This window comes from Piliocolobus tephrosceles, chromosome 19, assembly GCF_002776525.5.
Source record: "Piliocolobus tephrosceles isolate RC106 chromosome 19, ASM277652v3, whole genome shotgun sequence".
Taxonomy (NCBI): domain Eukaryota; kingdom Metazoa; phylum Chordata; class Mammalia; order Primates; family Cercopithecidae; genus Piliocolobus; species Piliocolobus tephrosceles.
The window spans coordinates 26,145,267-26,172,497 of NC_045452.1; the positions used below are offsets into that span (position 1 = coordinate 26,145,267).

General features: G+C 50.1%; 1 protein-coding gene across 1 annotated transcript in view; it reads right to left on the reverse strand.

The window, feature by feature from the left end:
• Positions 1-1,288: 1,288 nt before the first annotated feature.
• The window catches only part of SHISAL1 (shisa like 1), a 67,379-nt gene continuing 41,436 nt past the window's right edge, over positions 1,289-27,231 (reverse strand). The window contains exon 5 of the mRNA XM_026447972.1: positions 1,289-7,410. Within this exon, the coding sequence (XP_026303757.1) occupies position 7,410 (1 nt within the window). The 3' untranslated portion in view covers positions 1,289-7,409. The remainder of the gene's footprint in view (positions 7,411-27,231) is intronic.

The window sequence follows — 27,231 nt, forward strand, 5'->3', positions numbered from 1 at the left end:
GTTTTTTGTTTGTTTGTTTTTGTTTGTTTCACTTAGGTCTATGCTCCATTTTGAGTTAATTTTGTGGAGTGTAAAGTCTGTGTCCAGATTTGTAGTTTTCCACGTGAATGTCCAGTTGTTCCAGCACCATTTCTTGAAAAGACTATTTTTTTCCTCCATTCTATTGCTTTTGTGCCTTTGTCAAAGATCAGTTGACTATTTTATGTGGGTCTATTTCTGGGCTGTCTATTCTGTTCATTGTCTGTTCTTTTGCCAATACCACACTGTCTTACGTAATCTGCTTTTCAACTCATTTACTGAGACCTTAATTTGGGTTATTATGTACTTTTAAAAAAATTTCTACAGTTTCTAATCGGCTCTTTGAAAAATTTCCTGTTTTTTTATGGGTTTCAGATGTGATTTTATGTATTTGGAGCACAGTAAGTACGGCTGTGTGAAGACATGTGTCTGACTGCTCCTGGGCTTGTAGCCTCTCTGCCTGGCTCCTAATCCTTGTGCTTCCATTGCTTCTTTACATTGCTGCCTTGTGTACCTGGTGACCTCTGATTGTGTGCCAGGAAAGATATATTTGATAAACTGTTGGCAGAAGTATTTTGAAGCATCAGATGAGACCTCTCTGGAGGAAAATAGTATTTGCCACCCTCCATTGCCTAGGGGTGCCAGCAGTCTGGCATCCTCATCATCGGATTTCAGGTGTGGGGGGGCCTGTGGGCCCCAGGTGAAGTAGGACTGGGCTGCAAGGCCTGGTGCCGCTTTTCTCCACAGTGCAGCCTGTCCCTTCTCCTGCGTCCTCACTCCTCCTGCTGGCGAGTGGGGCCAGAATCGACTCCGTGTCCAGTGTGAGGGACACACGGTCCCAGCGTGAGGGATGGTGGCTTTTCAGGGCATGGTGCTCAATAAAGGAGGTTACTCTGTCCCCTGGCCAATGAGATGACAAACAAGAGGCACCTGGCATGTCACCCCAGGGGCCACTGATGGCATGCCGTCTGCAGTGATCAGCCCTGCCGCCTGACCCCCATGTGCTTTCAGCTCTGTCTTGTCGGGTGCTAGTGCCAGATTCAGGGCCCTGTCACTCCTGTCTGACCTTGCCTTTGCCCCTTTGGAGGTGGTGTCCACCTGCCATTGGCATTGAGTGTTCAGGATGGACTCGTGTGCCCAGCTCCCCCTACCACCACCTTGGCTGGGACCCCAGCCCCTGGTCCTCCACCCTCCCCAACAGAGTGACACATTATGTGGGCACAGGTTCCCTTGAGCGCATTTTGAAACACCAAAGCAAACGTCAATCTAAGGAACAGTTGACATGACACTCCTTTATTAAAACCTAGGGACATTGTTATAAAAACTACTGTATATAAAGACAAAAGCAGAGCAACAGCGGTCAGTGAAAAACACATTATTATTGTTACATTCTAGTATTATTATTAGGAATATTATTGGTTTTTGGTTTTCCCAGTTATCAGCTTTCAGAGAGACTCCATGCCTGCTCACATGAAGTCAGTTTACAGGAGAGAAAATATTTCCATCCCCCACCCCTGCCGCTGCGTGCCCTTGTCTGGCTGGCCCTGGGGAGGACACATCCGCCTTTTGTGGGAGGTTTCCTGCCTTGTTAAGGTGACTGAGCCCCTCACTCTTGCAGCCCCCACCTCGTTACTGCACATCGTCCAGACACTGACCACTTGGTTATTTGACTGTGATGTATGTCACTAGCTTTAAAACGGGAAATGGGGAAAAATAGGAGGAAACTGGGTATGAGAAACTGACGTGCAATTCCAAAAAGAGGCTCTCTCTCGGGCCACCAGCTTGGTTCCAGTTGTGGCCAGGGTGGCCATGTCATCTACAGTTTTTGATCTTGTGCTCAGGGTTGGTGCTGACCAATGTCACATTTTGGAGGCTGCACATTTTGGAGGCTGGTTTAGGGTCATTCAACAGGGTACCTCATTGTACAAACCCAAGGGTCACCGTTCTCAGTGCAGTCTATATAAACAGCATCCCTGGGAGCCCATTACCATTTATGGGACGGTATCATGAATGGTGCCTCCTGGAGGTGAACCCTGCAGCAGCCCTGGATTTCAGTCTGTCAAGGGCAAATCTGTCAGGGCTTTGACGTGAAGATAGGAGTTTAGGTTAAGAGTAACTAATAGTCAAACCTGCTCATTCATCAAGCATCTATCTAGCACCAGCTATTGGCCAGGAGCTTGGACTAGAAACTGGGGTGGTGGGGGCAATGATACCTCCAAGGTCACTTTCATGGGTAGGACAGGTAAGTGTTCTGATTTCATTTTGTGAATCTAAGCATGTCTGTTAGGCACAACTAGTCATTTCACAGGTGGTCCCAGCTATAGCAGGATTGGCTCCCAGATGGGCCCTGGGTCTCGGGCCAGGCAAGCGGCAGGCGTTCAGCAAGTATCTGCTGAATAGGTGAGGGAAACGCGCATCATCCAGTGGGTTTTCTAGGAGGGTCCTGACCTCTTCTAGTTCGCCTGACTGCTCAACTTTAACATTGGAGTTTTTCGGGCCACAGCCCCCAACGTTGTTTGCGTGCACTTAAGCACCAGTGTGGGATGTGTTGGTGCTACAGGAACTAGGGCACTGTGCATGGCATCTGGCACATAGAAAGTGCACAGGCTTGTCTTCCGGAGGGCACAGGGCTTGGCCCCAGCCCAGTGATATATTCCTGGACTGCAAAGGGTGGTGATCAGAATACCATCCACTGATGGCCTGTCCGACTATCCTGATGCTATGGGGGCCAGGCAGATACCATCTGATGCCCACCACGTGAGCAGGATGATGAAGATTCCCTGCCGTTTGCTTCCACGATTCTAACCCTAGATTTTCACAGCAGACAAAAACACCCACGTGGATGTGTCCCTATAGTGATGGGTGGCCCTTCAACATTGATAAGACATGTTTGCAATAACTCCATCCAGGTCTGTTATTCCTTCCTTCCTTCCTTCCTTCCTACCTACCTACCTAGACAGTCTCACTCATGCCCAGGCTAGAGTGCACTGGTACGATCTCAACTCACTGCAAGCTCTGCCTCCTGGGTTCATGTTATGTTAATTTCAAACATGGGGTAAATTCACTTCTGAAGGCTCTTCCTGTTGATGGGGACCAGTTCAGCCAAGTTGAAAAATTAAAATAAGCCAATAAAAAATTTTACAAGTCTGCACCTCCGGGAACCCTGTTTCTTTGAATGGCACAGTCTCTAATAGACATGGTGACTGTGAAGGCAGCCAAGCCATCGGAGGGGCCTGGGTAGGGACAGCGGCTGGAGGGATGTAAAGGGTGTGGCCACACCAGGCTGGAATCCTGACCTGACCTGGACAGTGGCCTGTGGGCGAGTCAGTGCCAGGCTGAACCATACCCACAGCCCTGGTCTGTTTGACATGACCTGAAGAGAGCTTTTGGGTTGATGGTGAACTGGGAACCATCTCCTGGCCAAAGAAGCCTGTTAACCCCCATTCCTGGTCATGTTTTCTCTGACAGTCCCAAGTCCTTCTCTTCAGCTCTGGGCCAAATTTGACTGAATCTTTCTGATGATGAGGGGAGATGCCACCCACGCTGGGAACACTGTCAGCTGCCTACTTGCTGCTTTCTAGAACATTGGAGACAGCAAGAGGGACCAGATCTACCTGTGAAATCACCTGTGTGTGTGCATGTGCACGTGTCCATGCACGTGTGCATGCACAGCTGGTTGTGCACACATGTATTCATGTGCATGTATGCGTGTGTGCATGTGTGAACTTGTGTGTGTGTGTTTTCAATTAAGGCCCGTTGCACATCAGCAATGGTCATGGTCAGGTACTGGCCTGGCAACTGGAGGGGCCAGGCAAGGCAGGTGAGCAGGCTGCTTCTCTAGGTGCAGGGCACGTCCAGAGGCTAACGTGAGGGCAGCGAGCCAGCAGGCACTACGAGCTATTGGTTCTGAATAGAGATTCTGAAACACACAGCAATCACACCGTACACAGACGAGGGAGAAAGCATAAAACTGCTCATGAATCACACAGTTCCCAGTGGGAAACAGTCCTTACAAATGCGGTAGTTCTGCAAAGCAGCCTCGAATGCAGATTCCTCTGTGGACATCTTGTCCTTTCTCTCGTGTTTTTTTGTATTATTACAAATTACATGGTTATGGACAGAAGCTCACAGTAAAAGTAAAAGTAGGCAGCTTAAAAAATCAGGTTGAGAAGTTGCTACAAAACGATAACTCTAGAAATCTATGCTTGAACTTGTCACTACCCTGCATCCATCTTGTTCTCAGAGACACTCTACCCATTGAAGGACCTGCCAGCCACAACCACAGCAGGATGGGGAGTGTTTATCACAATGACGTGGGGACCCACGGCGTTTTGAGGAGCCCTTGACACCACTGGGGAATTGAATACCCACACCTGCTTTCTACACCGAGTGTTCATACCCACGTGCACACCGTTCTCACCTCCTCCATGAGACAGCAAGTACCGTGACCCCCTGGCGCCCCACCTCACACACTTGACAGGTAAGAAGCAGAGGCTGTGAGAGGTTAAGTGACTCGTGGGGGTGACCTGTGGGGAGGAGGGTTCTGTAGCTGTCTGTACCTGCCTTTGCCGCAGGCTATCTATGCCAGGTGTGCTGAGTCTTGGTGATCTCTGCTGAGACCTCCTGCTTGCCACAGAATGTTCCAGTCCTCAGCCCAGCTGCCCAAGAGGGACTTGGCAGAGCAGTAGGACCACAAACCCCATGGGTTTCTCAGTTATTCCTGAAAAGACCTCTTTCAGGAGGAATGTCCTCCTAGAAGGTTGTAAATCTCAAGGGATGCTTAAGTGAACCCCAGCTCTAACTGTCTATTTGGCAGTGACCTCTGACCCCAGGTGTCCAGGAGAGGGAGGCAAGGCCACCAGTTCCTTTTTGGTGGAGGAAGCACCTGCAGAGCATCATCCAGGACAGCAGGACACAAGGGCTTCAAAGCCCGTAAATACCCATCTGAGTCCTTCCTCTTACCAATGGGGAAACTGAGGTAACAGACCTTGCCTGAGGTTACGCTGTTTGTTCTCAGTGGCAGAGCTGATGTCAGAATCTGGGTCTTGGGCCCCCCACCCCAAGGCTTCCTCTGCCTTCCGAGGCACCGCACATGGGACAGGCTGTGCACCCCCTTATGGCAACATGGCCCTGGGATGGCTCACATCAGGGGAGAGGAAGCCATGCCTTTCTCCAACTGAGACCCCAAGCAGAAGTTCTTGCACTTTGCCTCTGCCAAGCTGTAGGCCTGGCATACCGCTGCCAGCACTGCCTGGAGGAGACAGGTGAACCCAAAGACTGAAGCCAGGGGCCTGGGTCTTCCACAGCCGGCCTGTGTGACCCTGGGCAAGCCACTTGACCTGGCTGAGTCTGTCTTCTCATCCATAAAATGGGGAGAGTTCCTTCTTCATGGGGCTGTTGAGAGGACGGAGAGCCAGGCAGAATGGGGGATGCTTTATGCCCTAGCAAGTTTGTTCTGCTTTTCCAAAGGCAGGGCATTGTTTACACAGCTTGACTCACAGCAGAGCCCAGAGCTGGGCATGCTCGCCCGCCCTCAGCTCCTCTGGGTCCTAGCCACCTGGCTTTCTTATGCTTCCTTGAAACCATCAAGATTATGGCTGCTTCAGGGCCTTTGAACTAGCCATTCCTTCTGTCTGAAATGCTCTTTTCCTATCTTTAATGCCCATTACTGGCTCCTGTGTGTCATTCAAATCCGGGCTTCAATCATCTGCTCAAGAAGGCCTTTCCAGACCACCCCAGGTCCACAAGTGTCTCACTCACGTGTCCCTCGAACTGAGTTCCCAGCAGAGCACTCACTGCCCTTGCCATCTGCCTTCTTCACTGTCTTGCCCCAGCTAGAAAGCCAGCACAGTGAGCAGGGACCTGCCTTGTTCACTGTCGTGTCTGGTGAATGGATGGGTGGTCAGTGTGAGCACACTAGGTCTGATGAAATGAGGAAACTGGATCAGAGGACACACACGTTTATTAAGCAGAGCCTCCCGAGCTAAGAGCTGAGGGAGGTCTGGAATCACTAACGCCCATGGAATGTGTGTATCTACACTGGCAGCATGGCCTTTGGAGATGTTTGTGATCATTTAGGTGATGCCATCTCATAGGTGCAACGGGGCAGGAGTGGAGGTGATTAGCTCTGTGGGTGGATGTTACGGGCATCGAAGTTTACATGGAAGTCCCACTTGAAAGTGGATGGATTTCTAGAACCCTCCTCTTTGGGTTTCTGTAGCCTCGTTACCCTGTCCAGCAAAGAGCCCTGTGTCTGTGTCTCCCACCAGACGGGAGGCTCCCCAGGGGCAGAGATCAAGTTTGACTCATCTTTCATCCCCATCACTGCCCAGCACGGGGCCTGGCACGCAGCAGGTGCTTAGCCAGAATGTGCTGAGTGGATCAGCACTCCAGGCGGTGATGGCGGAGAACTCAGGGAGATGGCCTGTGGAGGCATCAAGGAGATGCTCCTGGCATGGTGCAGGGTGTGCCCTGGCTGGGGAACACGTCATGTCCAGGGAGTTGGAGCCTGGACTCTGGGTTCCTGCACCCCTGAGATCAAACGAGGGGTTGGTCTCCTCCTGGCCACATGGCCCTGGGCACCCCTTCTCCACTGTGAGCTTTTTCTGCAAGGGGTTAATCATACCTGCCTCCCAGGTGGTGAGAGAGTGCACGAAAACACTCAACTTGGTACCTGACCTGTGGTCAGCCTGAGATGCCTCCCTTAGTATTACTATTGTTACAGGAATGAATTCTGTAAGAACCAACCCTACCGGCATTTTCAAATCCCCCGTGCCTCCCCGAGACACAGAGGGGCTGTACCCTGTGCTTTAGCAAGAAGCTTGCGGCCTGGACATTGACACTGATCAGAACCCCCAGCTAGAGGGTGACCCGTGCCCATCAGAGAACTTGAGGGGGAAGCCCCAATAAAAACCAACCAACCAAAAAGAACACCCCAAATCACACACGCGCACACCCAATATTCTGACACAAATAGCCCCAAGGGGCCACTATTGGAGGGAGCTGGGGCAAGGGAAGCTACAGTTTTCAACCACAGGTATAACTCACAGACCTCAATCCTCCTAGCTGGAATCAGCCAGAGTTGCTTCGTCTTGGTCATCCTGAGTCCACAATGAGTCACCTCTCAGAAGCCACCAGCCCAAAATAGGACTATTGCTTGCGGACAGGTGGCTCAGAATCCTTTCCCCGGCACCCCCAGCCCCTACCCCTGAGTTTGCTCCTAATCTTAGAAGTCCACGGAAGAGGGTTTTGGGCACAGGCAGCATTTCTTCCTCTGCCACCGCCACTACCTCGGCTGTCCCTGGCATCTCTGTAGAAGTTGTTCTTCTCGGAGGCTGCACTGGGTGCTTCAGATCTCATCTCCCCCATCCTGAGGCACAGCAAAAGGGTTTTCTGGAAGAAATACAAGGAAAAAAAGCATTACATGGTGTCTCATCTGTGGGGACTCACTGGGGACATTTCTCTATGGTCTCAGTGCCAGAAGAAGCCAGGTTTCCTCTAAGCATGTGGGTTTTGTCTTCTGAACATTGTGAACCATGTGACTTTAAGATTGGAAGCAAGAAAAAATTATCTGCTATCATTATAGCTCCATATAGTACTAGAGCTCTGGCCCATGCAATAAGACAAGAAAAATAAGCATAGAATAGGACTGGAATAGAAGAACCAAAATTACAGTTAACTGTGGATAACTTCCTAGAAAATGTAACAGAATGAACAGGTTAATTAGTAGAATGGAGAGTGCAGACATAGAGGTATAATAGTCAACATATAAGACATCAAATCAATTTATAAAATGCAACAATGTGCATTGACCTCAGCAATTACTAGGGTAATTATATGTCATGGCTTGGGACAGTCTCAGTTAACACTTGTTCTGACATAATTTTTAATGTTGTTCCCCTTTTACTCTCAAAAGTATTCTGATTTGGATGATAAATTATATGGTCACCCTTGCTATATAACAAACTAAATATTAAACACAGATACAGATTCCATTCATATTGACAAAAACCATTATGTATTTTGGAATGACACTAATATATGACCATGTCATACAAAGCTATAGAGAAGAGACCAAGGTGCTCCTGGAATAGGGAGGAGCCAGGAGACCAATGGAACAAGATCTACAGTGTAGAAACAGGTCTGCAGGGCACTTATAGCTTTGATTGGCAGAGTCTGAGGAAAAGAAATGCAAACTCCATCTGTGGCAGGCAGCATGAACCCCACTACCCCGCGTCTGTTGTAAGACCAATTTCCCAGCCACAAATACTCCCTTGCAAGCAGGGGTGGTCACATGATCCAGTCTGGCCAATGCTGTGTAAGTGGGAGTCTATTGGAAAGGGGACATGAATCCAGGGGAAGATGAACTATCTTGCATGCATGAGAATGAAGGATGCTCACTAACAGGTGGAGTAGAAAGCAGGGAGAAACTTGTTCTGGTGGCAGCCCTGGACTGCCCCCTCCACACCACTGCAGTTGAATTTCCTTTACTTGCATAAATTACATCTGGTGGCAGTTCTTAAGTACATGGTTTTTGGGCAAACAGAGAAGTCAAGGGAGTGACTCCGACAAAGCCAGGAAAGCCCACTTCCCCAGAGTGAGTGATACACCAAGAGGCAGAACCTACTCTCCACTCTTTACACATCAGTGGGAATGTGTACAGGGGCTAAGGGTGAGAGACTCCATGGGGTCATCTCCTCTGCTTCACAGAACAAAGCCAGGTACTCTCCATCACCCACTTTGTTTTTCTCCATAGCACACACACCTATCCAACATACCACCTGTTGTACTTGAATAGCTTATTGTTTGTCTTCCCCTATAGAAAGTTAGCTACAAGAGGGTTAAAGTGATTGCGTGTTTTACACATCACTGCATTGCCAGGGTCTAGAACAGTAACTGGCATACTGTAGGGGGCTTAATAAATATTTATCAAATAAATGAATGAACCAAGAATTTAAAGCCCAATGAACCATCTTTCAAGTCTAAAGTCAACAGAAAAACATGTTGAATACATTTTTGAATTATAGTTCCCATGACCCTTTCTTTAAAAAGTTAAGAACACCCTTAGGCAAATCAAGAAGGATTCAGAAAGGTTTAATATAAAAGGATGGGCAGATGATTTTTTAAAAGTTCTGTGGATGGATGGCGGTGATGGCTGCTGTATTAATCTATTTTCATACTGCTGATAAAGACATACCCGAGATTGGGCAATTCACAAAAGAAAGAGGTTTAACTGGACTTACAGTTCCACCTGGCTGGGGAGGCCTCAATCATGGCGAAAGGCAAGGAGGAGCAAGTCACACCTTATGTGGATGGTGGCAGGCAAAGGGGGAGAGAGCGAGCTTGTGCAGGAAAATTCCCATGTGTAAAGCCATCAGATCTCAAGAGATTCATTCACTATCATGAGAACAGCACGGGAAAGACCTGCCCCCCATGATTCGATTACCTCCCACCGGGTTCCTCCCATGACACATGGGAATTGTGGGATTTACAATTCAAGATGAGATTTGGGTGGGGACACAGCCAAACCATATCAGTTGCCCTACAGTGAGAAGGTACTTAATGCCCCTGAACTGTAGACTTAAAAATGGTTAATGTTATGTGTATCTTACCAGAATTCATTTATTTATTTATTTTTTGAGACGGAGTCTGGCTCTGTCGCCCAGGCTGGAGTGCAGTGGCTGGATCTCAGCTCACTGCAAGCTCTGCCTCCTGGGTTTATGCCATTCTCCTGCCTCAGCCTCCCGAGTAGCTGGGACTACAGGCGCCCGCCACCTCGCCCGGCTCGTTTTTTTGGATTTTTTAGTAGAGACGGGGTTTCACCGTATTAGCCAGGATGGTCTCGATCTCCTGATCTCGTGATCCTCCCATCTCGGCCTCCCAAAGTGCTGGGATTACAGGCTTGAGCCACCGCGCCCGGCCCCAGATTTCATAAAAAGGATGAGCAGAAGCATAACAAATGCAAATGAAGAGAAATCAGGGTCAAGGTATAAATGGAGCACTGTCAAGAGGGCCAGCAATGAGCGTAGAATTTGTGTAACCACAGGACTATTGCAGCCAATCTAAAGATCATGACCATCACAGAGAAGAATGAAACAAAACAGAGAAATAATAAATAATAAAAAGGAGGAGGGATGGAGGTAATATAAGAAACTATGTCATATTCATATATAGTTGGGAGTCTAAAGAATTGCTTAGAAGTTTAAAATTAGAGGCATCGAGGTAAACAGAAAAAATATAATCAACTAAAATAACTTCATGGAAGGGAGACAAGAGGAAGGAAAGAAGAAATCTTCTAATTTAAGGAGAAAATAAATGTCTAGAGAAATAAGAGGATTAAAGATATCATGTCATATTATAATTATGAAGATAACCACGGGATCAAAAACGTAGCTTTCCAAATTATCAGAAGACATACACACAGAAAATAAAGACAACAGAGACCATATGGAGAAAATTGACAACCCCCACAAAACTATAAAAGCAGAAAGCCTATCAATGATGACAGAACTAAGACCAAATGCATCTGCCATATCAGTAAATGTTAATGAGCCATACACACTTGCTAAAAAAAAAAAAAAAAAGACTGGCTCACAAACAACAGCACTGAAGGTAGAATGATTCAGCAAGGTTTCATCAAAAAGGATGGGCAGGACCGGGCACAGTGGCTTATATCTGTAATCTCAGTACTTTGGGAGGCCGAGGCAGATAGATCATGAGGTCAGGAGTTCAAGACCAGCCTGGCCAACATGATGAAATCCCGTCTCTACAAAAAAATTAGCCAGGTGTGGTGGTGGGTGCCTACAGTCTCAACTACTCAGGAGGCTGAGGCAGGAGAATCGCTTGAACCCGGGAGGCGGAGGTTGCAGTGAGCAAAGATTACGCCATTGTACTCTAGCCTGGGTGACAGATTCCAAAAAAAAAAAAAAGATGGGCAGATGATTTTTACAAAGGTCTGCAGATGGATGATGGTGATGGTTGTACTACAGTGAGAAGTACTTAATACCCCTAAACTGTATACTTTAAAAAAGTTTAAAATGATAAATGCTACATGCATTTTACCATAATTTTAAAAAAGGATGAGTAGAAGCATAACACACAAATGCAAATGAAGATAAATCGGGGTCATAATATCAGACAAAGCTGAAGTCAGGGCAAAAAAAATTGAATGAGAAAAAAGGGCACTGTGTGAGGGTGAAGGATGACAGTCATCATGAAGATCTAGTAGTAATGAATGTTCATGTACCAAATAGCATGGCCTCAATATTCACAGAGCAAGACTGGAAATTTAGGGAGAAAAAGCAGAGTATGCTAGCATTAGCGGCTTTTTTTTTTTTTTTTTTTTTTTTTTTTTTTTTTTTTTGAGACAGAGTCTCACTCTGTTGCCCAGGCTGGAGTGCAATGGTATGATCTCGGCTCACTACAACCTCCACCTCTTGAGTTCAAGTGATTCTCCTGCCTCAGCCTCCCAAGTAGCTGGGATAACAGGTGCTCACCACTATGCTCGGCTAATTTTTTTTTTTTTTCTTTTTTGTATTTTTAGTAGAGATGGGATTTCACCATGTTGGCCAGTCTGGTCTCGAACTCCTGACCTTGGGTGATCCACCCACTTCGGCCCCCCAAAGTGCTGGGATTACAGGCATGAGCCACCACGCCTGGCCTAATGCATTTTAATTCACCTGTCTCAAACGATTCCATATGCAGTTGGCAAAAACAAAAGTAAGGAGAGAGGGAGCCAAATAATCTAACAACTGTGTGTGTGTGTATAAAACACAGTCTACCTTCATTCTATTCAAATGCTCTTGAAAGTGCATACACAAAAAGTGACTATCAGGCCACAAAGAAAGTAAATTCCAAAAAATAGAAGACAACGTTCTCTGATAACAATATATTAGAATTTGAAAATACTATTAATGAAACCACAGACCAAACCAAACTTTGCCACCAAGAGGTCTATAAACACTTAAAAGTAACCTTGAGTTAAAAAGAACAAAAAACAAAAACTGCAGAATATCTAGACAATAACAAAAAATATATTTATGGACCTGTGGGATGCAGCCAAAGCCAATATTAAGAGGAACATATATAGCTTTAAAACACTCATCTTATTAATAAATGAGAAAGCATGAATTGCCCAACTCAAAAAGTTAGAAAAGACAAAATAAACCTTAGAAAGACATACAATAAATGAAAACAGAAATGGAGTTAAGCAAAAGAGAGGAACTCATAAATAACTCCATGCTTTTTTTAAATTAAAAAAAAATTTAGAGACAGGCTCTTGCTCTGTCACCCTAGCTGGAGTGCAATGATGCAATCAGTTCACTGCAACCTCAAACTCCTGGGCTCAAGGGATCCCCCTGCACCAGCTTCCTGTGTAGCTAAGACTACAGGTGTACACCACTACACCCAGCTAATTAAAAAAAAATTTTTTTTAGGGATGGCATCTTGCCGTGTTGCCCAGGCTGATCTTCATCTCCTGGCCTCAAGCAATCCTCCTGCCTTGGCCTCCCAAAATGCTGGAATTACAGGCATGAGTGACCATCTCTGACCCCAACTACTTGTTCTTTGAAAAACAGCGAGACATGTTCACTGCTGGGGAATCTAATGAAGCAGGAGATATAATACACAGAAGGTGGAGGTGACTGCGTGGAAGGATTCTCTGTACTTTTGCTCTCCAGCTTCACTTCTCACCATCCCTCAACCCCTCCCAACAGGCTTTTCTTCCAACTTCTCTGCAGAATTCGCCCTTGTCAAGGTCACCAAAGACCTCCATGTTAATAAATCTAGTGGCCAATTATCACTCCCCCTTTCAACTAATCCTCCCAGCAGCACTGTCTCAAGTGATCACTCCACCTGCTTCCAGGACACTACAGTCCCCTTCTCCTGGTCCTCCTCCTCCTCCCACTGCTGGTCCGCCCACATCTTCCCAACCTCCTCCTCTCCACTCTTTCTACTCACTCAGGATCTCATCTCCTCTCAAGGATTTAAACACTGTATGTGGATGCCCATTTTTCTTTTTTTTTTTTTTTTTTCTGAGACACAGTCAGAGTCTCACACTATAACCCAGCCTGGAAATATGACTTTTGAGCCTCAAACTCTCACCTAAACTCCATTCTGATGGCCAACGTGTCTACTCGATGTCACCAAATGGATATTTAATAGACACCTCAAACTTAATATTCCCCAAACCAAAATTCCAACCTTCCTCACCCATCCAGCTTTTCCCACAATTTTCCTGACCTCAGGAAATACAACTCCATCCTGCCAGTTGCTCTCATCAGAGGTCTGGAGTCATCTTTGACCCCTCTCTTCCTCTCACACTCCATATCTAACCCAGGAGCAAATTCCGTTGGCCCTTCCTTTCACTTCCTGATACCTCCACTACTCCTACTGTGGTCCACGCTAGCAGGATTCTTGCAGTGGTCTCTGAGCTGGTCAGCACCTTCCATCTGCTCTCAACACAGCAGCCACAGGAGCCCTGTGAAAACCGAAGTCCAATTACCCCACCCCTTTCCTCAAAACCCTCAGTGGTTCCCCAGATTCACTCAGAGCAGAAGCTAAAGCCCTTCCCACTCCATCACCTCCCTGTCCTATTCCTCACTCTTTTCCTTTGCATTCTCTCCATTCCAATGGTCATGGTTTGTTTTGTGTCAATCTGACTGGGCCACAGGGTGCCCTGATATTTGGTGAGACATTTCTCTGGTGTCGTGAAGGTGTTTCATGATGAGATGAACATGTGACCTGGCAGATGAAAGAAAATAGTGTCCTTCTCTGTGCAGGTGGCCTCATTCAACCCACTGGAGGCCTAACAGAACAAGTAAGGGGGAATTCATGCTATCTCTGCCTGCCTTTAAGTGGGGACATCATTCTTCTCTTACCCTTTAGACTCAGGCTGGGACTGGAATTCACACCATTGGCTCTCCTGGGTCTCAGGCTCTCAACTCACACTGGAACTCACACCATCGGCTCTCCTGGGTCTCAGGCCCTCGACTCACACCATCAGCTCTCCTGGGCCTCAGACCCTCAAATCAAACTGGAACTCACACCATCGGTTCTTCTGGGTCTCAGACCCTCAACTCACACTGGAACTCACACCATCGGTTCTTCTGGGTCTCCAGCTTGCTAATTGCAGACCTTTGGATTCCTCAACCTGCATAGCTGCAGGAGCCAATTCCCTATAGTGCGTGTCTTCACGTATGTCTATATGTGATTAGTTCTGTTTCTCTGGAGCACACTAATACACCATCTGTACCAGCATGCTCCTGTCTCTTCTCCCAGATAAACCCAAGGCTGAATCCCTGATCTCCTTTAAGTCACCTTTTTAGTGAGCCCCTTAGCCACCTGTTTAAAATTATCCTCTATCTCAAACGCATTATCACTGTCTAAAAGTCCATATATTTCACATACACATTTTAAAAATTGTCTGCAGTCTCCATAAAAACAGGCTTTTTGCTGCTTTTGGCCCATGACTGTATCCCCCCGGCCAATAACGATGCCTGGCACAGGGTCGGCACTCAATTAAGATGAACTGAACAAACAGAAGAACAAAGGCGACTGCCTGCTCAACTTGACAGAAATCAGGAAGCCTCCAAGAAATGGATCAATTTCCAAGAAAAGAGAAATTACCCAAAGGATCCGGGAAGGGAGAATCTAAACAGACCAATTGCCAAGAAGAAAGAGAGAAACTGTCAAATAGCAAATCCAAAGTCTAAAATAAGAGAAATGCAAATTAAAGCCATAATGAGAGAGGATTTCAGAGTGCAGACAAAAGGGAACATCCACATTCCTTCACTTGCCACCCTGACAGATCAAAAGTGCTGAGCACCAGGCGCGTGTGTTGGTTTGAGTTTCTGCTTCACTGCTGGTCGGGGGGACGCTGGGGTCATTTCTGTGGAAGGCAATTTGACACATGCCTGTAGTACAGAGGCCCACATCCTCTGAGCCAGGAGTCTCACGTAACGATTATCCTACAGACGTGCTCACGAGGGCAACATAGGTACAAGCACATTCATCACAGAAAGGTGGGTCACAGCAGCAGATTAGGATCAGTGAAGTGTCCATCAGCAGGCTGCCAGGTCAAAAACAACAGCTCCCGCACAATGGAGAGCCACACAGAGACCAGGAAGGCTCGGGCAGCTGCCCTCAGCCACCTCCCATGCTCTGCTCTGCTTCCCTGGGCGTTGGTCATCGAGATTCACGATTTGTGGCATTAATGCCACTTAGATGCTGAGCCCTCTGCCCTGAACTCTAGTCTCGAATTCCCACCTTCCTCCCCTGGGCAATTTCTGTACTTTCCACTCAATTTTTCCGTAAACCTAAAACTGCTTTAAACAAATATATATTCATTACTTAGATAACAAAATTCGTAAGACAGTGAGATGTCACTTTAAATCCACCAAATCAGCCAAACTTAGGAGATCAGATGATTTGAAAGGTAAGTGGACGTCCGTGAAGGGGACTCGCCACCGTGCTCTGCAGACGATCCGGCAACCTCTCTCTGCGTGTACTTCCCCAGGAAGCTCTGGAGCTGGTCTTTAGGGGCAACCCGTCACCTTCCTAGGGAACTGCATTACCATGAGCTGCTTCTTAAAACACGTTTAAGGCCGGGCACGGTGGCTCACACCTATAATCCCAGCATTTTGGGAGGCCAAGGTGGGCGGATCAACAGGTCAGGAGTTCGAAACCTGACCAACATGGTGAAAACTCATCTCTACCAAAAACACAAAAATAAGCCGGGCGTGGTGGCGTGCACCTGTAATCCCAGCTACTCAGGAGGCTGAGGCAGGAGAATTGCTTGAATCCAGGAGGTGGAGGTTGTGGTGAGCTGAGATCATGCCATTGCACTCTAGCCTGGGCAACAAGAATGAAACTGTCTCTAAATAAATAAATACAAAACTTAGCCAGGCATGGTGATGGGCACCTGTAGTCCCAGATACTTGGGAGGCTGAGGCAGGAGAATCATTCGAATCCTGGGGGTAGAGGTTGCAATGAGCTGAGATGGTGCCACTGCACTCCAGTCTGGGTGGCAGAGCGAGACCGTCTCAAAAACATCTTTTAAGTTCAGAGGTATATGTGCAGGACGTGCAGGTTTGTGACACAGCTAAATGTGTGTCATGGGGTTTTGTTGTACAGATTATTTCATCACCCAGACATGAAACCTAATACCCATTAGTTATTTTTCCTGGTCCTCTCCCTCTTCCCACCTTCTGCCCTCCAGTGGGCCCCCGCGTATGTCACTCCCCTCTATCTATCCGTGTGTTCTCATCATTTAGCTCCCACTTATAAGTGAGAGCATGTGGTACTGGGTTTTCTGTTCCTGGGTTAGTTTGCTAAGAGGTATGGCTTCCAGCTCCATACATGTCCCTGCAAAGGACATGATCTTGTTCTTTTTTATGGCTGTGTAGTATCCCATGGTGTCTACACAGTCTTCCATACAGTTCTCAGAAGTGAGGATGCAAGAGCCCCTATGACAGAATGCATAGGTCTTGCACACAAAATGTTGGGTCAAAGGTAAGAAATACTATACGTGAAAAGTGAAAACACATGTTCCCAGCATTGTGCCTAATTTGGGCATCACGCTCAATTAAGACAAAAGAGTGGGGTGGATGGAGTAGGCATAGAGGGTGGGGGTACAGGGGGGTAGGTACAGTAAGGGGCCCATCACAGCCACTGATGTGGGAGCTAGGGACCAGGAGGTGTGACCAGCTCAACATTCTGGACCCAAGGTTTGGAAACCAGGATGAAACCTGGCTGACTCCACTATGAGGCTGAAAAGCTGAGAACATCACACAAGGGTCGTGAAAAAGGGAAGTGTGTCCTCACCCACCCCGCTACGTTCTTAGGTGGAAACTTGCAACAGGGTGGCCACATGGTAGAAATGGTCAGAAGCAGGCCACATGCGGTGGGTGACTCTGTCACGCCTGTAATCCCAGCACTTTGGGAGGCTGAGGCGAGCGGATCACAAGGTCAAGAGTTCGAGACCAGCTTGAACATGGTGAAATCCCGTCTCTACTAAAAATACAAAAAATTAGCCGGGTGCAGTGGCACGCACCTATAATCCCAGCTACTCAGGAGGCTGAGGCAGGAGAATCACTTGAAATCGGGAGGAGGAGGTTGCAATGAGCTGAGATTGTGCCACTGCACTCCAGCATGGGCAACAGAGCAAGACTCTGTCTCAAAAAAAATAATTAAAAAAAAAAAAACTTAAAAATTATTTAAACAGAAAAGAAACAGCCAGAGGCCCAGGGGAGCTGGGAAACAGCAGGATAGTGGCTGCTTCCTGGGTGGAGCCCTCGGTTGTACAAAAGAGTTCCAAGCAGCACTTCCTGGCCCTGGGCTTGTGCATGGCATGGCTGCGTGTGGGGACGGGCAGACAGACATTCTCACATGCCAAGGGGAGCCGAGATGGAAAAGGACTTTGGGTTGCATTAATAGAAGTATATGTGCCAAAATAGAGGAGATGACTCAAGGTTCTGCCGATCTTTGTGGTGGCTGGACCACAATGTCAGAATTTCAGCTTGGGGGGCTTGAAACCTAGTGTCCAATTTTCCTAGAATTTATCTTTACCTTTGTTCTATTTTCTCTGCGTGTTCACCTCTTAGCTCTTCAGGAATGCAATTATAACATTTACCTCTCCTCCACCAGGCGCTCCCTGCACTGCAAGCGTATCTAACTACAGTGCGATTTGCTTAGAAATTCTCAGGAGAAAATGTTGAACCAAACCAGGCACCCTCTGGGATCCTCCCCCACCAGGAGGTTGCCTCAAGACGACGGTCAGTTTATAACCTAGCTCTGTCCACTATGGCGCCCTCCAGACTACCCGACTGAGAAGACATATAAGCAAGTCAGGTGGACCCTGCACCTCCTCACCCCCCGTCCCCTGCATGCCTTTCACACCAAGTTCCCCTTTAAGGACCCCACTTTCCTCCCCGAAAGCTGAAGCCATTCCCTTAAGTCAGGAGCCTGTACTGTTTCCCCTTAACCAAGCTCTGGAATAAAGTCACTTTCTTTCTACCAGACCCCTCTCTGTTCATTTGGATTCTGCAAGAGGCTGGACATGTGTTCGGTGATGGCCTGACTTGAGAGCCCATCTCCAACCTCCATGCTGCACAGGAAGGAAAGAATGTGACATGGACTCATTCTCAGCCCAGGACCTGGTGACAATTCAGTCTCTGGCCTTGGAGACCCTGTCTGCAGGTGCAGACAGTGCCATTAGGCTGGTAAAGGTTGGGACAGAGGGAGCCCAGGGACTGAGGGAAGAGGGACAGAAAGTCAGAGGAGGCTTGGAGAGGAGGTCCAGGTGATGGTTGAGGCCTTTGCTTGGTTTCTGCAGGAACGGTAAGCTCACTCCTTTACAGGCCATTCCCTTTTAAGCTGCTCAGTTACCTGGGAAACTTTTACAACACAGAGCCAAACGCTTGCCTGTGGGCCATAGTCTGGCCTTCTTGGCCCATGGTGGCCCTTTTGGGACAAGAGTGGCAGCAGCCGTGCCCCTCCTCACTCCTTTTTGCTGCTGCAGGCTGACATGGAAAAGAGGTTGTCCATCCTGGGGGGGTGGGGGCAGCGTCACCCCTGACTTTGGCCGAGGCCTCCCGATGGCTACCCCTGCGTGGCAGTCTTTGCATTCCCCAGAGCGGTTTCCCTGGAGGGCAAAGTGGCTTTGGTCACTCCCCGGGGACACATCTCTATCTGGGGATGACAAGCACAAAACTCAGGCTGGTGGACCCAGGAGGGAAGGGGTGCCACTGGGGCAGGCTGAGGGCTGCTATGGCATTGACGCGGCTCTATTTCTCATGCCATTGGTGAGAACGTGCTGTTTGCGAGATTACTTTTTATACCTCATATATATGAATATAAAATATATATATACACATACATACATATATATATATATACACACACACACACTATATAGATTCTCTTGCAGAAAACGAAGTATTTCAAAATCAATGACTTAAGAAGAAAAAATTCTACTTATAGTTTCTTAGAGGGTAAAGCTTTGATGCCCTAGCTGGGCCTCAGGGCCTCTTACCAACAGAACTGTTACCGCTTTCAGTTTTGTGGTCTCCACTCCGAAGTACTCTTTCCAGAAAGCCCCAGTGTGCTCTTCACACTACTGGGAACACCCTCCCCTATCTCCACCTCGAAAACTCCTATACATCCTTCAAGACCTCACTCACTGGGCACACCTTCTGTGCAGCTTGTCTGACTCCCGCAGGCCTTTGTAACACCCTGTAGCACACAGTACTGTAGAGTCCCATGGCAGAGATGACCCTGGCCTCAACATCAGACAAGCCTGGGTTCAGGTCCCAGCTCTACCCCTCACAAGCTGTGTGACCCTGGACAAGTCATTAACCTCTCTGGGCCTTAGGCACCCACCTAATACTCCTCTAGGCCACCCTTGCTGCCGCCCAGGGGGGCTATCGCTCCTGTGGACACAGCCCAGCCCATCAGCCCTCAGTAGCCCCAGGAACGCTTCCTCATTGCACAGCCTTCTGGAAGGAATCTTTGGCAAATGTCAACTCTTAGTTCTGCTTTCATGGCAAGCACGCCTTGGTCACATGCGGGGCTGCAGCCTGTGAGTGCAGGAAGCTGTTCCCGTGGGGCCACTGACTCCTGCCACGGAGAGGACTCACCTGCCCTGATGCGGGGGTTACGCGTCCTCCTAGGCACTCTGCAGGTCACCGCGCCCCTCATTGCCAGTCCCGTGGACCCCAGGCCCAGGCCCACCAGCGCTCCCCTGTCAACTTGTGGTCCCTCGCACTAGGCCTTCCATAAGCCGGGACTGTGGCACCTTTGGCCAGGCCTGGGCTGGGTGCTCAGAACTGAGTCAGGTGTGGGCCCTGCCCTTGAGAGCTCCAAGCTGGTGGGGGAGCCACACCAGGACCCCAAAATAAGAGCAGCAGACCCATGCTGTGTCAGGGGCGAGTGTGTGGCCGTCTTGGGGCCCTGGCCAGGGTGGGGATTGGGGGACAAGTTCTTGGAAACAGCCACAGAGCTGGGCCCTGGACAACAGGGAGGGCACTCTGGGCGGAGGGAACAGCCTCAGCCAAGGCCATTCTAGAGGATCACAAGGAGCATGGCTGTCACAGCACAAGATGCTTCTGGCAGGGTTGAGTCTGGAGAGGCGGCAGCCACAAGGCCTTCATCTGCCAGGGGAAGGTGTCTGGACCTGATCCTGAGGCTGTGGGGAGTCGACATGGAAGATCATTTCTAATTCTCATAGCGACAAGATTAGGGCTGGCTGCAGGGTACTGTTATCTCTTCTGCGCCAGGCAGTGTGCCAAGCACTTCCCATGCATGTGTAGCCTCAGTTCTCTCAGTAGCCTCAGGGGTGGGGACCACTAGTCCCTGCAACTTGCTGATGAGGAAACTGAGGCTCAGAGAGACAATGTCACTAGCCCAGGACTGCATATCTAGCTAGCAGTGGAGCTTGGCCTGTGCTGCTGACCACAGGGCCACAAAGCCAGCCGCTCTCGTCCACGGCAGTGGCCTGGGCAGGCTGGGGAGCAGCAGGCTGCTCTGCTGACCCTAGCAGCCCTGGTGAGAGAGGAGCTGAGCCTGGAACCAGGAGCAGGGCCCACGGGGTGAGAAGGGTCTGCAGCTGGCAGGCCTGGCTGGCGGGCTGGCGCCTGCAACCTAAGTGGGAAGATAACAGAGCACCTGGCAATTTGAATAACAATGAAAGCTTCTAGAATGCAAACGTCTGTGACAATAACCCTTCTTGCCGACAAAAGCAGAGGAGTCATGAGGCACAACACGCCTCACTGCAGGTGAACTGGAGACAACGTGTTCTCCAGCAGCGGCAACAGCTTCTGTTAGTTGGCGCTGACTGTTTGCACGTGGGGTGTGGGGCTGGGAGCCTTCACGCATTTTGCTTTTCCTTTTTTTTTTTTTTTTTTTTTTTTGAGACGGAGTCTCGCTCTGTCACCCAGGCTGGAGTGCTGTGGCCGGATCTCAGCTCACTGCAAGCTCCGCCTCCCGGGTTCACGCCATTCTCCTGCCTCAGCCTCCCGGGTAGCTGGGACTACAGGCGCCGCTACCTCGCCCGGCTAGTTTTTTATAGTTTTTAGTAGAGACGGGGTTTCACCGTGTTAGCCAGGATGGTCTCGATCTCCTGACCTCGTGATCCGCCCGTCTCGGCCTCCCAAAGTGCTGGGATTACAGGCTTGAGCCACCGCGCCCGACCTGCTTTTCCTTTTCTTTGAGACAGTCTCTGTCTTCCAGGCAATGGTGTGATCTCGGCTCACTGAAACCTCCGCCTCCCGAGTTCAAGCAATTCTGCCTCAGCCTCTGGAGTAGTTGGGATTACAGGTGCCCACCAAGATGCCCGGCTAATTTTTGTATTTTTAGTAGAGATGGGTTTCACCCATCTTCACCAGTTAGTCAGGCTGGTCTTGAACTCCTGACCTCAGGTGATCCACCCACTTCGGCCTCCCAAAGTACTGGGATTACAGGCGTGAGCCACTGCACCTGGCCGCCTTCACATATTTTTCTAAGGGAGTCTCACAGGGACCTGAAAGGGGGAGATGCTATTAACCCTACTTTGTAAATGTGTCCCTGCAGACAGTACAGGGACACCGAGGAGCTTATTCGAGGCAAGATGGCCATCCCAAGGAACGCTGCCTCAACATGGAGAAAGACTCTGCTGACACGACAGAGTGGAGGGTTTTGGGAGAGGTAGATGAGCCTGGATTAACTGGCTGGGCCTGATGCCATCACAGGGTCCGAAGTGAGGAAGGCAGGAGGCTCAGTCAGCGGAAGGGATGTGGCCACGGGAGCAGAGGTCGGAGAGACGTCCTTGCATCTGGAAGGGGCCACAAGCCGAGGAATGTGGGCGCCTCTGGGAACTGGAGCAGGCAAGGAAATGGACCCACCCCTGCAGCCTCCAGCAGGGCCCTGTGCTGATGCCTTGCCATGAGGTGTTCATGAGTCTCCTTTCCAACCGCTGTCCTCCGGATCTGTACAAGACTAAATCTGTGTTGTTTTAAGCCACTGCATTTGTGATAGTTTATCACAGCAGCTACGGGACAGTCACACAATACCCAAGGGAGATGTATATGTTCACCAGGAGATGTGGATGCGAAGGTTCATGCAGCTTTACTGATAACGGCTGGAAGGTGGAGACAACCCAAGTTTCCTGAAAAGGTGATGGAGAAACACAGGGTGGTACATCCACACAATGCAATGGGCACAGATCCAGGCTGGGGCCAAGATAGGAACCTTCATCTTCTGCTTCCTGGGCAGAGTGCTCTGCCCCAGCACCTGCCTTGTCAACGCCCTGGTGGACCCGTGGGATTGCCCAGTTCTTGCATCTTCACTGAGAGGAAAACAGAGACGATGACTCCATTTTACAGTTGGGTAAAGTGAGACTCAGGGCCATGCTGCCCAGGGAGGAGCTGAAGAGACCCGAGGCCTGCTGGGGACCAGATCTTCTCAATGGTGGTTCCTTTTGGCAGCCTCTCTCCAAGCCCAGTGCAGAGCCTGGCACATGGGAGAGCTTTGTGGGAGTTTGCTGAGTAAATGACAGAGCAGGTGTGGTGTGAGCTCTAGTGGCTGGACACACCTTCCCGTCCCCTGCAGACCTGTCCTCCTGGCTGGGTCCAATGTGCAGGGATTTGGGGCGGATGTGGTCACTCTCAGGGGATGTCAGTCCATGGATGCTGATGCAGCAAAGTCCCTGGAGCCCTGCCTGCCTCCCTTGCTCACCCTCCGTGCTCTGAGGGATGCTCTCTGCCAGGATGGGGCACCTTGGGCAAGGGATGGGAGGCCTCTAATGTGGCCCAAGATGTTTAACCAGAGTCCTACAGGCCCCAACCTGAACTGGACCCAGAAATTCACAAGTTGTGTGACCTTGGATGAGGTCCCCAGCACACACACCAGAGACCTTAATACACACACACCAGAGCCCCCAACACATACACCAGAGACCTTAACACACACTCACCAGAGACCTTAACACACACCAGAAACCCCAACACACATACCAGAGCCCTTAACACACACACCAGAGCCCCCAAAACACCAGATCCCCCAAAACACACACCAGAGACCCCAACACACACACACCAGAGCACCAGAGACCTTAACACATACCAGAAACCCCAACACACACATCAGAGACCCCAACACACACACACCAGAGACCTTAACACACACACCACAGACCTTAACACACAGACACCAGAGTGTTGACTTTTCCCTTTTGCCCTCAGTCCCATCTGTAAAATGCTGCTGCTCACAGCCCCCTGCTCTGATTCTACATTGAGGCCTGTGCTACACAGCCCCAAGACGGCCTCCAAAGAATCCACCTCCAGCTACTCACACCCTCCTTTGGTACCAAGGGAGACCAAAGGATGGGGACGGAGCCAAGTGGCTTGCTTGTAACAAATGGATAGTGTAGAAGTGACAGGGATGGGATGTCCCTTCCAAGGTTAGGCTCCAAAAAGACTGTGGGTTCCACCGGGCTCTGCACCTTGAAGTCTCTCTCCCGAGCCCTCTTTTTGGGCGGTCAGCTGTCATGCCACGAGCTACCCTGTGGAGAGGCCCACCTGGTAAGCAACTGACATCCCCAGCCAACACCTGACCCCGCCACCAGCCACCTGAGTGAGCTAGGAGGTGTATCCTCTCCAGCAGAGCCTTGAGATGACCACAGTCTCAGCCCATGCTTTGACTGCAGCCTCCTGAGAGACCCCGAGCCAGGAGACCCAGCGAAGCCACACCCTGACTTACACCTTTCTGACTCACAGAAAGGGTTAAATGCTTGCTGTTTTAAGCTGCTGGCTTGTGGGGTAACTTGTTACACAGCACCAGCTGGCTAATACAAGGCCTCAGGGCAGAGCTAGAGATTCGGGGAGAGGGAGGATCTTGGAGACTGTGCATCTGGTCATCCCTCTACTCTATCCTCAGGGAATGAGCCTCTGACCTCTGCTTGCACACCCCAATGACGGGGAGCTCCCTGCTCACCGAGGCCAGCAAATCTGTTGTAGAGCCAGGCTGCCTAGGGAGGCCTTCCTTCTGCCTCCTGCTTCCTCTTCCTCTTCCTACTGGTGCCAGCGTGGCTCTGGGGGTTCCCTGGCACCAGCCCCATCCTTCAGGGATGTATGGGTTCCCCCAGAGTGAGCTGCTGTCTGGATCAGGCTTCTCTGCATCACAGCTTCATTCCCTTCTCTGTTTCAGGGGAGAGTTATTGGGAGGCAAGTGAGGGCTCAGGCCTGGCCTTGCCATTCAGTGCGCACCTGGCAGAGGACCCCAGGATGCACCAGTCTTCATTCAGCCTTAGCTCAAAGTCACCATCTCCACCTGCCTCCGTTATTCGTCTGCTACATGGAGATTTCTGTGACATGAGATAGTGCATGTAACAACGCTTGACACACGGAAAGCACTCAAGAAATATATGTTCCGTTGAATCGGGAGAAAACATATTTAAAGTGGGGCCGCGGAGATGCTTGAGGGAATTTTTGTCTTCAGCAAAATATCTTGATGGGCCATCCAGATGGATGGGGATGGGGAGTGGATGAGGCAGTGGGGTGTGTTTGTGTTTGTTGGAGGGCTTGTGTGTGTGTGTGTGTGTGTGTGTGTTGGGAGGCCAGGGCACGGTGTAGGTGCTCTGGGAGAGCCTCCCCCTGGCTGTTTGACTTTGGACAGGTGCTATGGCCTCTTTGAGCACGGGTTTCCAGCAAAATGGCAAGAAAAATGCCACTGGCGAGGTGGCGGCACAGGGGAAATGGCTGTCCTCTGCAAACTCCCTCACACCCCAGTCAGCTCCGCGCCCCAGTCAGCTCCCCTGGTCTCCAGGAAAAACCAAAATAAAGATCCTGCTTGAAGACAATGAGAATTATTTTGTGCTTTACAGGGCACCACATAATCTAAATAATGAAACATGGAAATTTTCTTTCCTTCAGGAAGAAGCTGGCAGGCATCCCAGCTATGTAAAAGGCAGGCGGTGGGGTGGGGATGACAAAGCTATTTGATGCCAGCTATGCCCAGTGGCTCCTGGCAGACAGGACGGTGCCCGGTGTGTTGTTGGAGCCCACGGATTGTACCTGGGATGGGGATGTGGGCATGGCAGGCAGGGGACATCGCGGGAGCGACAGGCTGAGGGCAGGGCACGCAGCCCACATCTGAGGCCAGGTCCCACGCCCCTCGCCTGGCCTGATCCTCTTGCAGCTTCCAGACCCCATTCGCCCTGGGGTTCCTCCCGCCATGGGTGGGGGCTGCTCCTCCCCAGGCCCATTGCAGTGGTCTCTCGGGGCATCTCCAACTCTAGACACTCCATGCTGCTGAGCCCAAAGCCATGTCTGCCCCAAGGTCCCCATCTTGGAAAATCTCCCAGGCTGCTCAGCCCAGGGTCCCAGACATCCTCCTTGGACCCCCACCTCCTTCTCAGCCCCCCACCCCAGACCCTGGCCAATCCCACGGACTCCACTCCCTGGTGCTGGCCCCTCCCCACCATGACCCTCGGCCAAGCCGCAGACATGGTTGCAGCTCGTGGGACAGAGGCAGCCTCTCTGGCGGATTCCCAGCTCCCTTCCCAAAGGCAAATGCATCCTGCCACTCTCCTCGAGGGCACCCCGTCCCTGGACCGAGAAGCCCACACCTCACCGTGGCCCTGCACAGTCAGATCTCCTGGCTTCTCCCACCCATCCTCTCCCACATTCTTTCCTCCCCCACACTCGTGCCACCTGACTGCCCTTCTGATGGATGGATGCACGGCTGCCTCAGTGCCTCTGCACATGCTATTTCCAGTGCCTGGACCACTCCCCACTTCCTCCCCTAGTCTCTTCCAACTCTGACAGGCTCATTCCTTTCCATCCTACAGATCCCAGCTGCCCAGAGAGGAAGGGCCAGGCCATAGAAGGCTGTGGATACCCAGCTGAGGGACTGTCCTTCTCCTGCAGGCCCTCTGGGAGTCTCCGAAGGGCTCGGAGCCTCTGCAGAGACAAGGCCGGAGGCTGCCCTGGCTTTGGGAGTGGGGTCAATAGGCAGCTGTGTCAGTTTTGGGGGCTTCCATTATTCACGCCCCGCTTGTAACCTCCTTCCTGTCAGTTTACCCTCCTGACGTTCGGACACTTCTCGGGGAACTTAGGGCCTTTATACATCCCCATGGTAAAGGTTAATTTTTGATGCTGCTTTGGTAAATATTTGATGCCACTGCTTTAATGGGAGGATGCATTAGACATTAAATGCCACAAAGTGCTCTGAGATGCTGTCCTTTTCATCAGCAACCTCTGTCCATAACTCCTCCTGCCTCCCGCGCTATGAAAATAAAGACTTTTTCTTCTTTGCCTCCTGCTATGAATTTTTCAAAGCATTTTTCAAATCCATTCTCGCCCCGATCAGTGCTTCCATTAGCCAGATAGAAGGTCAAAGAGGTTTTAAGCTGAAAGATGACTTAGAAGCCTCAGTCCCTTCCCTCATCTTACACAAGGGGAAAGTGAGGCCAAGGAGAGACACGGCCTGCCTGAGGCTAAACAGCAAGTCTGTGGGTGAGGGAGTGGAACGAGATGCCGGGACTCCCAGCCCAGGGCTCTGCTCTGGCACTGGCACCCCCCAGAAGACTCAGACCAGTCCTGCCCTCACCCAGTCCAGTGGAAATAGGCCACGGGGCTCTGACTGTGCTGAAAGGGGGCGGTAGGGAGAGTGGTCTTTTAGAGGATGTCTTTTAGAGAGAGGCCTCGGGAAGGAGTATGACCTCAGCGAGGTTTTGAGGAATGAGTAGGAGCTCGCCAAGGGGCTGGGGTAGGGAAACCAGTGAGGTGAATGGGTGTGGGTAAGCACCTGGGGGCAGGGATGGGGACTGATCCACTCTGTATCCCCAGCCCTGGACTGGGGCCCAGACTTGGCCCATGCTTTTTGATCCTTGTGAAATGAATGTGTCCTTTGCCTCCAGAGCTGTGTACACTGTGGCCTTGATCATCGGCTCCTGGTCCCACAGGCCCTGGTGCCCTTGCATCTCCGTGCTTCCTTCAGCCTGGGCTCTGACCTGACCAGCTTCCATGCATTCTGCACTCCTGGCCCGTCCCTGGTGCTGGGGCTGCTTCCCTGATGTCATTTCTACTGCCCAGGACAGTAAACATACCCCAGTCAGCTCCATGCACACCATGCCACACAGACCCTCACAATATATATACACACACCACGCCACACAGACACCCACAATATATATACACACACCACGCCACACACCCACAAGACACATACACACCCCATGCC